This window comes from Cryptomeria japonica, chromosome 3 (genome assembly GCF_030272615.1).
Source record: "Cryptomeria japonica chromosome 3, Sugi_1.0, whole genome shotgun sequence".
Taxonomy (NCBI): Eukaryota; Viridiplantae; Streptophyta; class Pinopsida; order Cupressales; family Cupressaceae; genus Cryptomeria; species Cryptomeria japonica.
The window spans coordinates 390,249,390-390,263,610 of NC_081407.1; the positions used below are offsets into that span (position 1 = coordinate 390,249,390).

General features: G+C 33.2%; 1 protein-coding gene across 2 annotated transcripts; it reads left to right on the forward strand.

The window, feature by feature from the left end:
• Positions 1 to 10,297: 10,297 nt before the first annotated feature.
• Positions 10,298 to 13,581, forward strand: LOC131047940 (acetolactate synthase 3, chloroplastic). 2 transcript variants are annotated; one of them, XM_057981757.2, is made up of 2 exons: positions 10,298 to 10,822; positions 11,315 to 13,581. In XM_057981757.2, the coding sequence occupies exon 2, from the start codon at positions 11,385 to 11,387 to the stop codon at positions 13,392 to 13,394; it is 2,010 nt and encodes a 669-aa protein (XP_057837740.2). In that variant the 5' UTR covers positions 10,298 to 10,822; positions 11,315 to 11,384; the 3' UTR covers positions 13,395 to 13,581. The 2 variants fall into 2 exon arrangements, with proteins under 2 accessions (XP_057837740.2, XP_057837741.2); XM_057981758.2 differs by having other exon boundaries at positions 10,455 to 10,902.
• The last annotated feature ends 640 nt before the right edge of the window (positions 13,582 to 14,221 follow it).

Here is a 14,221-nt window from a genome sequence, read left to right on the forward strand (position 1 = left end):
AACTGATTTAGTACAATCCCAGAGTAATGAACAAGATCTTGAGAGACAAATGATAATTCAGAGAGAAGATCTAACTACTGCAAGTGAGTATTAAAAAAAATTCAAAATTAGTTAAGCACAAATAGATGAGTTATTAAAGAGACAAAGATAGATTGGAGATTCTAGTGGACTTGGATTTGAGCAAGGATAGAGTTCTAGTACTGCTAATGAAGATCAACTACATTTAGGAGGGTTGATAGGGTTCACAAAGATGAGAGAAATTTGGAGGACCATGGTGACCACTACCACAATCTTGACACTTTAGGTCAAACTTTTGGGAACAAATCCAGACCATCATCTTCTACTTAGATCCAGGTTGGTGTCTCTGTATGATGACTGTAACTCATTGTTTATGCCTGATCTATTAAATATTCACTCATTTACCCTAATTTCAACATATTAATTATTCAACTTAGAAAGAGGGATTCAACCCCTAATCTACAAGTAAAACCTAATCGATATATTAGAGCTTCTTCCTGGGAGGGATTACTTGCCTAGATCTATTAGGTCCCTCCCTCTTTCAATGCAATGATCATTTAAGCAAAAATTAGTGGCTTTATCATATTTAATGTAATGGTGAAACCCTAATTTTTCACCATTACAATTACCAAATCCAAGAATTGTATATGGGGGAGTAGAATAAGGAGGGGGAGAGACATTCTCTCAGGTAAGCAGTTGATCGAATCTTTTGGAGAATGGACAAAGATGATGAGACCAAAGAAGAGTTGAAGGCTCAGAATGCTAAATTAAAGAAATATATTAGCCAACTCTTGGGTCCCATAGATTCAACTACCCCTTCTACAAGCACCCAAGCTGATCTTACAAAAGGACTATCTAGAACAGGTATAGCCAAATATTCTTTTATTCCCACAACTCTAAATTGGAGAGCTGAGATTGAAAAATTAGGAGAAAATGTCATTCATCGGGTTTTGAATGATTATGACCAATTACAAACTCAATTAATAGCATTGAATGACCTCCTACAAGGGATTGTAAGGGTAGGAATAAACATTCAAGAGTCAATTCTTTTGTGGGAAGGTTATCTCCCAACACTCTGATAAATAAAGAAGATTGATTTTTCAAACCTACTGCATGAAAATAAAATTTTGGAGGAGGATGTCGATAGAGACACAATATTAGAGTGGATAAGGGCCATTGAGATGGTGATTAAGGAATACACTAAGGCTCAAGACACGGTTACAAAGCAAATAAATTTTATTCACTCTTTATTTTCTCATATGGAAGAGTTTGTTGAGAGTTTGCATGAGACTCTTCCAAATGAGAGGATGGATAAGGAGAGTGTTGTGATTATGATATATTCTTTCAGAGATTTAAAATATATAATAATTGCTCCTCACAGATCATAGAGGAAATGATGTCAGCTAAGAAGCATCTGGAAATAATGCAAGCTGAACTACCACAACTAGAAGATGCTAATAAGAAATCCAAGTCTCTTATCAAGAACTTGACTTGATAAAGTTAAAATACACTAAAAAACTAGATGTGGTAGAGCTACAAGGAGTGATTGACAGTTTCAAGAAACATTTTTTGGTGGATGATTGAATTTGAATAGTTACAATTTTGAAAAAGTTTCTAAAAATAGAAGTCAAAAGTCAGAAAGAAAAGGGCAGTGTTAGTTTTCAGTTTTGTACCAAATAGCTCTCAATTATTGGTGGGCCCAAATTTTAATAGTAGAGGTTATTTATTATTTATTTTTCACGTTAAGACAACTCCAATAGCTTTCAGTTAACTACAACAGGCCGATGGAGGGAAAAGAAACCTGTTTTTCATGCAAATTTGTGGGTAAAAGATGGGCAGCCATTAGCATTTCAAAACGATGGATACAATTGTACTTCTCCATGGATTTTGTCACCAAAATCAGCTATCCACCACTTGGATAAAGTTTAGAGGAGTCAAGATTTAGTTTAGAATTGTTTTTATGCAACTTTTTAGCTTGTTTTAGTTAATTTCTGGCTGTAATTTCACCCAGAAACCCTAGTTTTAAGTTTTTGGATTTTCATTTTCAAACTCTATATAAACCCTTCTCTTGATTGTAATAAGGGGCTACATATTTTTCATAGACATTCTATTAAAATATTAATACAACTTTGGTGTGAATTTTTTGCCAAATCTTCATGTGAAGTTTGGATGAATTTTATTCATATTTCAATATTTCAGTTTGTATTAATTATCCAAACAACTTAGTAAATGGTATTGTTGGTTGTTGAATAATTCAAGAGCAAGAAATAACTTAGCTATAACTAATTTCCAATGGGTAAAAGCACAATGATGTGTCACCCTTTTATAAAGGAAGTGGCCAACACAACTAAAATTGTTTAACTTCAACACCATAAAAGTGACATTTTCTAAATTGAATTTCAAAATGATGTAAATTGGTCAAATGTAGAAATATTAATAAAATTTATGTCTTTTATTCAAGGGTTCTAGTTAGCATCACCAAAAAAAAAGAAAAACTTATTTTTTCCTAATTTTAATTTTCCAAATAAAGGACATGTGTTAAAAAAAAATAAAAATTGATGTATATTTTTCTTGTAATAATATTTTTAAGTCCAATATAGTTGAATTTGGTAGTTTTCATTCGGCATCACCTTTTGTCTAGTAAATTTATCGTTACCCCCAAAAAATTTATACCCTTTTGGAGAAGGTTCTCTCATCTAGTGAATTTTTTTTTTTTTAAATATCATTTAATATATTTTAATTTCAAATCAGCCTCTTTTTGAACTTAAAAAACCTACTTGCAATGTTTAAAAAATTAAAAATTAAAAATAATCTAAATATTAAAAAAATAATATGTCCAGATTCTTGACTTCGAGATCTACAAAAGGGTATTTTTCGATTTTTGCAAAAAAATATTGTGCCTGAAAAAAAAAGAGCAGAAGTGAAAAGTATCAGAAATACAAACAAAATGGTGATTTTGTTGCCACATCACTTGACACATAGGCGAGTTCGATCGAATTATTTTGAATAAGTTTGGGCGAACTTTTGGTGCCATCTAGGCACCACGATCGCACCAACAGGCACCACTGTGGCAAGAAAATAGTCCAGCCAAATTTAGTTCGACTGAACTCAGTCTGACCAAACTAAGTTCGGTTGGACTATGTCAATTAGCCCAAAGAGTGACAACATTGTGCTTTTTCCCAAATAGCATATTAGGAATTTCGTCTTGCATGTAGCATGGGTAATGACTTTGAAATGTCATGGGTTCTTGGAAATTATTCTGGTATTTTTTTTAATATCTGTAGATGGTTTCCTCATATTTTTATGAATTGTGATGATCTAATTTATGCAAATATGGTTTCTCATTGTGGTTTAATCTTCCATTCTTTTGAATGGTTCATTGATTAACATTGTTCCCTAGATTTCATTTTGAAGTTAATTGCCCTTAACCCATATCTTTTGCAATTTTGTTTGCAATCTCAAGTAGTGTAGAATAGTTAGCATAATCGTATTTACTTAGATTCACATTTCATATATACTTCGTGTTAGTGTAGGTTTTTCATTTCCTAGTTGGGTTTTTATTTTGCCTTTTGTTCTAGGTTTTTCCTACACTTTTATTAAGCTTGCTTAGGTTAAATAAAGTGAGTTCAATTAGTGAGTGAGTGATTTGAGGTGTCGACATCCTACAAGGGAGGTGACATTTGCTATCTTGGAAGATGCTCTTGCTATCTTTAACCCACATAGTGGCCTCTCCCTATTGGTCCATTTTGCCACCCCTCCCCTCTCTCTTGCCTATATAAACTCACTACCTAGCTTGTATTTTTTGATATGGTTGGAGATAGTAATATGATGCTATTTTGCCTTGGAGCACTTCAAATCAGTTTTTTCTCAGTATCATTGTTATGTTGTTCATATTATTTGCATTTACAGTTTATTTGATCTATCTCTTTCAATTTGATTTTGGGTTGTAATATGTTTCTTAGATTTTAACACTTTGAAAATCCAAAAAAAAAAGATACATTTTAAGAAAGTGTAATATTTTCAGCGATAGAACCAACAACCCCCCATGTTTATAACACATTTATTCCCATTGATCTATCTTGCACGGCTAAGACCTAGCCTTCTGAAACCTTGGAGCGTACATTCGCGCCCTTTTTCAAGAGAGAAGTTTCATTTTGGATCTCCTATTGTTGGCAGTTCTAACATCGTCGTCAACAAGGTCAAGTTTGATTAGGATTTATATCTTTTATAAATGAAAGAGTTTAGATCAAGTACAAAACAATTTCTTTGAGTCAATCTTACAAAATTTTCATTATAGGAATGTAGAAAACATGTTTTAGTCACAATACTATGGAGGAGTTAATATTAGGCCCTTAGGATTATAAAAGATACCTTACAAAAGCTAAGATCATCTAATATAATTTACACATGAAATGATAGAAATTATGTGGCTTAGGTTTGAGGTCTAGATTTGTTTGTTAATGTTTGATACAATTAATTATTGTGGAGGGGAAAATTGAAAAACTATCAATCCTTTTATCGCCAATACAATATTTGTTTATCAACTGCTTAATAGAAAGTTTGAGTTATTTTTAGTTTGCATAGTAGGTATTTAGGCACTCAAGATATCTTGATGGTTATTAGTTTAGTGTACTATTATTTGCAAACAAATTATTTTCTAATCACTATTGAGTCATCAAGTGATTAAATGTAGAGTTTAAGCAATAAGTTAGTACTTATGGCTTATATACATAAGTTCTTCTTGTAATGTACATTATAGTTTTTTCTAAATTAGAATGTATAAGTTAGATGAGAGCAATAGATTGGTAATTACATCTTATTCATAATGTTGTTCTCAATAAAACTATGTCTAGCCCAAAATAATAGAGGCAATACTTTATTTATATACTTATACACATCGTTGGGTGCCAATAAATGTGGTTGAAGTCTTTGAATACTGTTAAAGCTTAACTAATTTCCCTTTATTAAAATTAAGAGTATATTTTGAAATGATGAGAAATAAAAGAAGACTACATGTTAATTAGAGAAGAAGAATTATTTGAAAATATTCTTACCTTATACTTCTTAGGTGATTTTGACTAACTTGCAAACATTGAAATGATTAAATTAGGGAGAAAAATGAATTTAAGTGATGTTATTCTTGTTATTACATCAATTATACATATAGATTTTTTAACACACTTGTTAAGGGTAAATAAGTACCATCGATTTAAGATTAAGTTTTTCTTGAAATTCAGATTAGTATTATTATTGATGTTTGCATGAAAAGCCTTAGTTGAAATTAGTTGGACAAATCAAAACCTAGATGCTAAATCTCAAATCTCCTTAATATTTATTGGGAAGGGGAAGTAGATTTCTTTTTTCTCTAAAGTGGTACTATACTTGCATGTGAACTGACTTAGATTGTTGACTTATGGATGAGTGTCCAATATGAGTAAACATAGAAGGCTAGGTCTCCACTTTAGATCTACACGTCAATAGTCAACTTTTAAAAGTTATAATGTTAATTACCTAACACTATGGTTTGTTTTGATTATCTTAATCAATAATAAACATGATTGATTATTGGTATTTCTCTAAATTTTGACATTAATTCTTGAGTTTTCCATCATAGGACTATCATACTATTATCCATTGAATGATGTCATGATCTTGAGATTTGTGAAGCTCCTTCTCTCTTGCATCTTACATTCATACCAACTATCTTGCAGGCTAATCTCTATTGCATAACATGTACTTATGTGTGATTGATTGTGCATTTGGCATAGGAATGCTCCTTAATGTTGTTTTTTAATGTTATCACAACTTCAAATGCTATCACATGCTTCTTCAAATTTACTTTAAAATGTTGTCCACGTGCTTCTAGAATAAAATTAAACTACTTTTATTGATTGTTGTTGTCATGCTCTCATGGTCATGTCTTTTGTTATTTGAAATGAATGTCCTCAAGGGACTGTATCTTGTACTTGAACCTTGGCATGTACCTTTGAATGCCTCTATCATGCTTTTGTTCCTACTTGAGACTGTTGTCCTAAAAGGATATTGTTATTTCTCCATGGATGTGCATTAGGACTATATGATTGTACAATGTTTCCTTTTATCATTTTGCCTTTTTGGCCTTATTCATTCTATTTGCGTTATTTGATGTCCCTTGTACTTCACTGTTGTCTCCCATGATTCTTTATTGTCCCAACTAGGATTTAAGAACAAAAAAATGTCTTTTCATCTTCAACTATTGTCATTCTTTCATTGTTTTGCAACCTCTATAAGTTGTGCATAAATCTGAATCTAGGAACATGGGTATGTAAATTTTTATTGCATTTAAGTGCTTACCCTTTCTCACACACTTGATTAAGAAAAATATTCAAAAGAACTTGCCTTCATAAACACCTTAAATTTGTTCTTATACCTCATCCCACACTTGTCATTTGAACTTGTTCGATATTGTCAAACTTGGGGACTGCCTTTTTGAGGTTTTCATGGTCAATGCTACTCCACAACTAAGTTAGTTGTACATTGATCCATGAACTAATTTTTGATTGGATATTTCACCAAAAAGTTTTGATTAGTAAGCTTATGGAAGCTCATGCTCTTACTTTTAGTTTTCACAATCTTGTCTTCCATGTCACGACCTTATGATTGTCACTTAGCTCTTGCATTGTCATGAGATCTTTGTCTTCTTTATGCTTAACATGCTACATCATTTTATCCTCCACTCATTATAACATACTCATCAATTCACCTTAAATCATTCCTAAGCTGTCTTGAACTTTGAAATGCCTTTGTGACATACATTTATTGAAGAACGTTCCTTCATCCATGCTCTATGATTGTGTTATTATTTAACCTTAGTTACCTATCACCAATACCTTTTTAAGCTTAATGCCCTTTAGACTTTGTGGCTATCTTTGTATTGGACTATCACTTATTCCAAGCAATGATCAATGTATTCTTATGAACCTTTGGACTATCCACACACTTGTAAACTGTCCATTCCTTCTTCAGTAGAGATCAAAAGTGAACTTTGACCAACCATGATGAAAATGTAATCAACAATTTATCTCTCTCTAATATAATTATGGTATCATATGATCTATTCCATCGATATCGACTATTTTGGACTAAGAAATATGTCAAACAAACAAAGGGATCTGTTATTGATATAGGTCCCTTAAGCTTGGTGTGAAAAAACTTGACTTTATCATTGCAAACTTCATGATAGTTTTCATAGATGCATTCTTACAACAAATGTAATGAAAATATTGTTATTTTAAATGCACACTATTTTTTACCCTTGCACTTCTTCATAATAATAACGATGAATGAAAAACACGTAAAATCTTCTCTCTCGATACCTATGGGTACGTGGAGGTAACTTGCCATGAATTGTTGGAAGCTTCTCTTATTTATGCACCACATCATGCTTCTCTCCATGTTTTGTAATTTGTCATTTGATGCCCCTAAAATTTTTGCACCATGCATTGTGATTCCATTTTTCACTATAGGAAAATCTTACTCTTTGAAACCTCTAGTTTCTTTACAATGCGATAAAACCCGAGTGGCAAGGTGTTGGTCTTATGCTAAGAATGGGGACCTCTTCAATACAAGAGACAACAAAACCGCAACATTTTTTATATTTGCATGGATGAAAGAGAGAAAAAAACAAACTCAATAATTTTCCCTTTTTCCCTCTCTTTGGTGCCCAAGTTCTCATAGAAGTCTTTTGTGATTTTTTTTTTAGAAAGTTAAAGACTGTTACACCTTTTTATTTTTCTAAAAGATATATCGTAGCAAAATGACAACAATGTTAACACACGAGTTGGCATTACACACCCTCTCCATTTTATAATGGGAACCCTAGGTGTCAATGGGGTTTACTTGCTATCTTTATGAGTCATTTCCTAGCCTCCCACGTGCCCCTATATGTTATCCCCATTAGGGGATAAAATGCAAGTAGTGTCTCTAAATTATTGACACACCTTATCAACAAGGCACATCTCCCTTTGTCCTTGCTTAATGGTTAATGAGTTCATAACACTATAGCTACCCCAAACTACATAATTACCCACCTAATTCACATTGACTTTGACCATACTTTCCATCTACTGATGTCATTCACAAGATGAAGAGGTCTATCCCATCTTTCCACATAATGTTCTTTAGGGTTGGGGATAAGCATCCCTTGTTGAAAGGAACGCTTTGCTTTAGGATGTGACCTATAACTAATTAAGAATGATTATTGGTTTGGGATCCTAATTACATAATCTAATTTACATTATTCTATGTATAGGCCAAAATGTAAACCCTCCAAGTGTATTGCCTCCTAACCTTAATAGTCCTCAAATTGAGGACAAGCTAAATAAAATAATGTGACTACCCTTGTTGCCAAATAGAGTCTATGGAAAGGAATAAATTATTCTATAGCTTCTGCCATTTTATTGCTTTATATAGAAATTCTAGCAAGGCAAAGTTTTATTTATAATCAAGAATTGGACTAATTTAATTCATAATATCTTATTATTTGATTATATTACATTAATTAGAGTAATCTAATCAATTTAGCATAGTTGTTTAATTATTTAGTTAGTTCATTTGTTTAAAAACAAATAAACAAATTGCAAAGTGTCTATTTAATTCAAACATTTACATTATAATACTTTACTATATTTAATTAGATGAGTTTCACTTTTCATTTGAATACAAAAGAGACAAAAAATAACACCAAACATAAAAAATAGAAAAAAATAACAAAGTATTCATCATCCAACCAAATACTTACATTTGAACTAAACATTAAAAATATGCAAAACGACACTTTCTAACACCAAATGAAGAACAATCAAGGTTTGATTTCACATGTGTTTTACGTTGTGACTTGATCTTAATAGAGATACTAGGAGAGTTTCCTCCCACTCCCATTTCTTCTCCTTCAACAACTTGCTATCGTAGAGAACTGCCCATGAACAAAGATAACCATCCAATAAATTCTTAGAATTCCATGTCCTATCCAAACAACACCTCTACTGCGATGAGAAGAGCAAGCACAAAGTCACACAACTAATATAATCATTCATTTGCTATAACCACTGCTTAACCAACTTTTATTTTATCAACAACAACAAATATCAAGTCAATCAATCAACTTGAATGTATTCATACATGTCCATTTAGATACATGCAACATTATATGTCAAATTCACACATGATAAAATACAAATCTAGACCCAAAAAAACAACGAGAATATCTAATTTCCCCTGAATCTAATCTTTAAACTTTATACTTCAAATCCGCATCCTTATCATTAGTATACAAATCAAATATAAAATTCTTTTTATATTTTATAAAATCCTTAACTATTATTTACTTTAATCTTAATTATTTACATTTATTTGTGTGGAAACTTAAAAATCATCAAAATAACCTATGCAAGCTTTATAAATCCCCTACCTTATATAATAATGGAGAATCCATTTGAGCGATAAAGTTGATGGTGATATAGACACTTAGCAATCTTGGGTAAAATAAGGCGGCCACGGATTTATGCTTATTTAAAAGTAGCTTAAAAGTTGATTTGAAAGGTCTAAAATTTAATTGATTAGGATGATGGTATATTTTTTAAAATATTATTTATTAAGATCCGTATTTTATTTTAATGGAATTTGATTTATATTGATTAGGATAATGGTATATTTTTTAAATATTATTTATTAAGATCCATATTTTATTTTAAAGGTATTTGATTTATATTTGATTTATATTTGTTTAAAGTTATTGTTTGAGGTTTGAAATTTGATTTGAAAATGATTGAATCAAATTTTATTTTTTATTTTTTAATTGTGATTATTATGAATGTATGTTTGATTTGAATGACCAATCAAATATTGTTTGGCTAGATATAAATTCATTTTGATTAATTTAGAGAGATAATAATAATATTATTTCGTAGTGGATTATCTTTGATTTGATCCGTTAAGTTAGAAATTTTTGTTCTTGAATATTCAAATTAAAGAAATTGAAATGAGATGAAATCATGTTAGAATAATTAGACTTGACTATTCGTAAATTCATTAAAATGGTTTAATTTAATATAACTATTATTGATTTAATTTAAATAGGAAAACAAATTTGTATATATGATATTTAATGAAAAAACAAAAAAATATTTAATTAAATATTAATATTAATTAATATTATTAAATACAAAAAGATAAAATATTATTTTCTGTATATTTGATCATAAACAAATCATATTAGACATACAAAATGTCTATGCAGCATCTAAAATGCAGACTCATGTTTCTTTATAAAAAAATAAAATTCAAATTTACCAAATTCAATTTCTTTTCTTAAAACACACCAAATTCAGATCCATTAAAAAAATTTAAACAAAATTCAACTCTGACATAATTTTGACAGATTCAATTCCTTATCCCAATTGACGTCTTGACTGAATCCCCTATCTAATTGACGGCTTTTCTGGCACATATTCCATTAAAAAAATGTATGGTTGGAATTTGAGATCTATCTGAAAACAGTGTGTGTCCCATGCATGAAAGAAGTGTAAATGAAATAGGTTACTTCTACTGGGAGGTGGATTTGAAATGGTCCTGTGAAGCCTATTTAATACCAGTTTGAGGTCCTGCCGTGGCGATTCCAGATGCAAATATTGTTGCTTTAGGGTTTTTTCTATCGTAAAACCTTCCCCGCTTTAGGTCTCTGTTGAGCTTCACCACAGATGATATTAATAATATAGCATTTGTTAACACTAACATTGCTTCATTCCATTCGTCGGTTCCGAGCAAGGTATCTTTTCATTTTTTTTTTTGTGAATCATTTTTTCAGTTCGGTTGAAGTTGTTTCAGAGGAAATACTGCTCAAATGAGGTACATTTGATGCCATTACAGTAAACATTAATTTTTGTTTTCTTCATTCTTTGTTCAAATCGAGTCATTGTAGTTTTCTTGGATTTTAACATTTGATTTTTGCAAGCAGTTCTCTTGATTTTTGCTATTCTTGTCCTAAAAAAAATTCTTTATTTCCCTTTTCTGCCTTGGTGCTTTGCTCTTGTAATGAAGTGAGCTGTTTCTCAACTGAGTTATTAGGATTTTCGCTTTCAGTTTGATTTGGGTTGATGCTCAGAGGAGGAGTGGAATCCTCTTCTCTCTGCCTGGCTCTCGTTTTCTTTCATGCGTTCAAATTCTTGATTTGTTTATGTTGTGGCGGCAAGGAATTTGACTCTTTCTCATTATCATTTTTTAGGTTATTACCTGGTCTGATTTGTTTTATATGTTACAGGTTACGCTGAATCAATTAGTGACAACTTGCACACAACTGAGGGTTAAGCCGAATTGTTGCGACCGCGAGGATGAGTCTGGCTTCGGCAGCTCTGTCATCTTGTTTGGTGCCATCAAGCAAGAGTGGATTCTCTCAGAAGAGTTTCGGTGTAGTGCCCTTAAGTGTAGGCGCAGTGCCCATAAATTTAAAGATCGTAGCTCAGGAAGGAGACCTTTCTGCTAAAAGGGGCGTTCGCCTTCAGGCTGAAAAAGCTCTGTCCTCAGCCTCAACCCCAACTGTTGAGCGAGAATGGAGTAGATCTGTGGAAACTCTGCTGCCTCTGCCAAGCTCATTCATCTCACGCTATGGGGATAACGAGCCAAGGAAAGGAGCAGACATAATAGTAGAATCTCTGGAGCGAGAGGGCGTTGATCACGTGTTTGGATACCCTGGAGGGGCGTCTCTGGAGATTCATCAGGCACTCACTCGATCCAAGGTCCTTAGGAATATACTCTGTCGCCACGAGCAGGGAGAAATATTTGCAGCAGAGGGTTATGCTCGATCCACGGGGAAGGTGGGTGTGTGCATTGCAACATCTGGTCCGGGTGCGACCAACTTGGTAAGTGGTCTTGCTGATGCTTTGCTTGATAGCATTCCTTTAGTTGCCATCACTGGCCAGGTGCCTCGCAGAATGATAGGTACTGATGCCTTTCAAGAGACTCCAATTGTAGAGGTCACACGGTCCATTACCAAACACAATTACCTGATCATGGATGTTGAGGATATTCCTCGTGTTATAAGAGAGGCATTTTTTCTTGCAGCATCTGGAAGGCCGGGTCCGGTTTTAGTTGATATCCCAAAGGATGTTCAGCAGCAAATGGCAATTCCCAATTGGACCGTGCCTATCAAGCTTAACTCATATATTCAAAGACTCCCAAAGTCTCCACAGATTCCCCAGTTAGAGCAGATCCTGCGCTTGATATATAATTCTAAGAGACCAGTACTTTATGTCGGTGGAGGTTGTCTAAATGCAAGCCAAGAACTCAGAGAATTTGTCGACTACACAGGCATTCCAGTGGCTTCTACTTTGATGGGTTTGGGATCTTTTCCATCGTCGGATGAGAGAAGCTTGGAGATGCTGGGAATGCATGGTACTGTTTATGCAAATTATGCAGTGGATAAAGCTGACCTGTTACTTGCTTTTGGTGTACGGTTTGATGATAGAGTAACTGGTAAATTAGAGGCATTTGCAAGCCGTGCCAGCATTGTTCACATTGACATAGATCCAGCAGAAATTGGAAAGAACAAGCAGCCACATGTCTCCATGTGTGCAGACGTACAACTTGCACTGCAGGGCTTAAATGATCTAATGAAAAATAGGGTAGACAGGCCAGATTTCCAGTTGTGGAGTGAAGAACTAAAAGAACAGAAGACAAAGTGGCCTATGAAGTATGAGAAATTTGAATATGCAATTTCTCCTCAACATGCTATTCAGTTGGTTTGTGAACTCACAAATGGCGAGGCAATTATTGCCACTGGAGTGGGTCAGCACCAGATGTGGGCTGCTCAATGGTTCAAATATGACCGTCCTCGACAGTGGTTGACATCAGGAGGTCTTGGTGCTATGGGCTTTGGATTGCCTGCAGCATTAGGGGCTGCTGTTGGTAATCCTGGGATAACTGTTGTTGATATAGATGGCGATGGTAGTTTTCTAATGAATGTTCAGGAATTGGCTACCATTAAAGTAGAGAATTTGCCAGTGAAAATTATGATATTGAACAATCAACACTTGGGTATGGTTGTCCAGTGGGAAGATCGATTTTATAAAGCAAACAGAGCGCACACATACCTTGGAGATCCCTCACAGGAAACTGAGATCTTTCCAGATTTCTTGAAGATGGCAGAGTCGTGTAAGATTCCTGCAGCACGAGTCACAAATAAAGCAGATCTAAGGGATGCTATTTCTCAAATGCTTGAGACACCTGGGCCATACTTATTGGATGTGATTGTGCCTCATCAAGAGCATGTATTGCCAATGATTCCTGCTGGTGGAGGTTTCAAGGATATCATTACAGAAGGTGATGGAAGACGTTCATATTAGAAAACTCTTAAATTGCTCAATGTATCATACCATCCTCAGTGCATGTGATTTTGAGTCTTACTAAATTTTGTGCTTGACTTTGCTTTAGTTTTCTTATATCCCGCCAGAAGCTGACTTTGTTCATAAGGATGTTTAAGATATGATCTATATTAATTTTTGAATGAAAAAGTTTGAGATAGGACACTGACATTTGAGGTAGGTTTGACTTTTGAATTAATGAAGTAGTGCTATATACATCTACTGTGGGAAGAACAGGACATTTCTTAAATATCTATTATTATGATTTCCAGTTAAACATAATGCATGACGTATATATACACAATTGCTTAAGATGAAATTGCATTTTCAGCAACTTTTACCTTTGCTTGTCCAAATGCATGGTATTGTAAATTTTACACTTTTGCAGGTATGGAAGCCACCATTATCTCTATTTGATGCAATTAGATCATCGGGATAGTTAAAAAGCAGAGTGATATTGCATATGGTCATCACTTATTGGTAATGCTTAGTACAAGTGTTGCAAGGAAAGTAGTCCTTTTGTTAGTTTTTAATCATGATCATTGTTTAACTTGAAAATCCTCACTATAGCATAGGCTATATTGGGTTTCTTATAAATTTTGTTTGCATTATTTTGGAAAAAGATTACTTGCTTGTCTTTGAAAAAGGTTGTTTAATATTGTTAACCGATCATGAATTTGGAATTCTTAAGAGATCTTACTTGCCCTCGTAACATTTTTTTGAGTGGAATATCTTATTGCATTCTCTTGAATGTCCACTTTATACAAGCATTTTATGTTGACACAGTGAAACACAACAAAACCTTTTTT

Bases quoted from the DNA above. Each gene is read 5' to 3' on its own strand.
- LOC131047940 (XM_057981757.2), top strand. From the start codon at position 11,385: ATGAGTCTGGCTTCGGCAGCTCTGTCATCTTGTTTGGTGCCATCAAGC.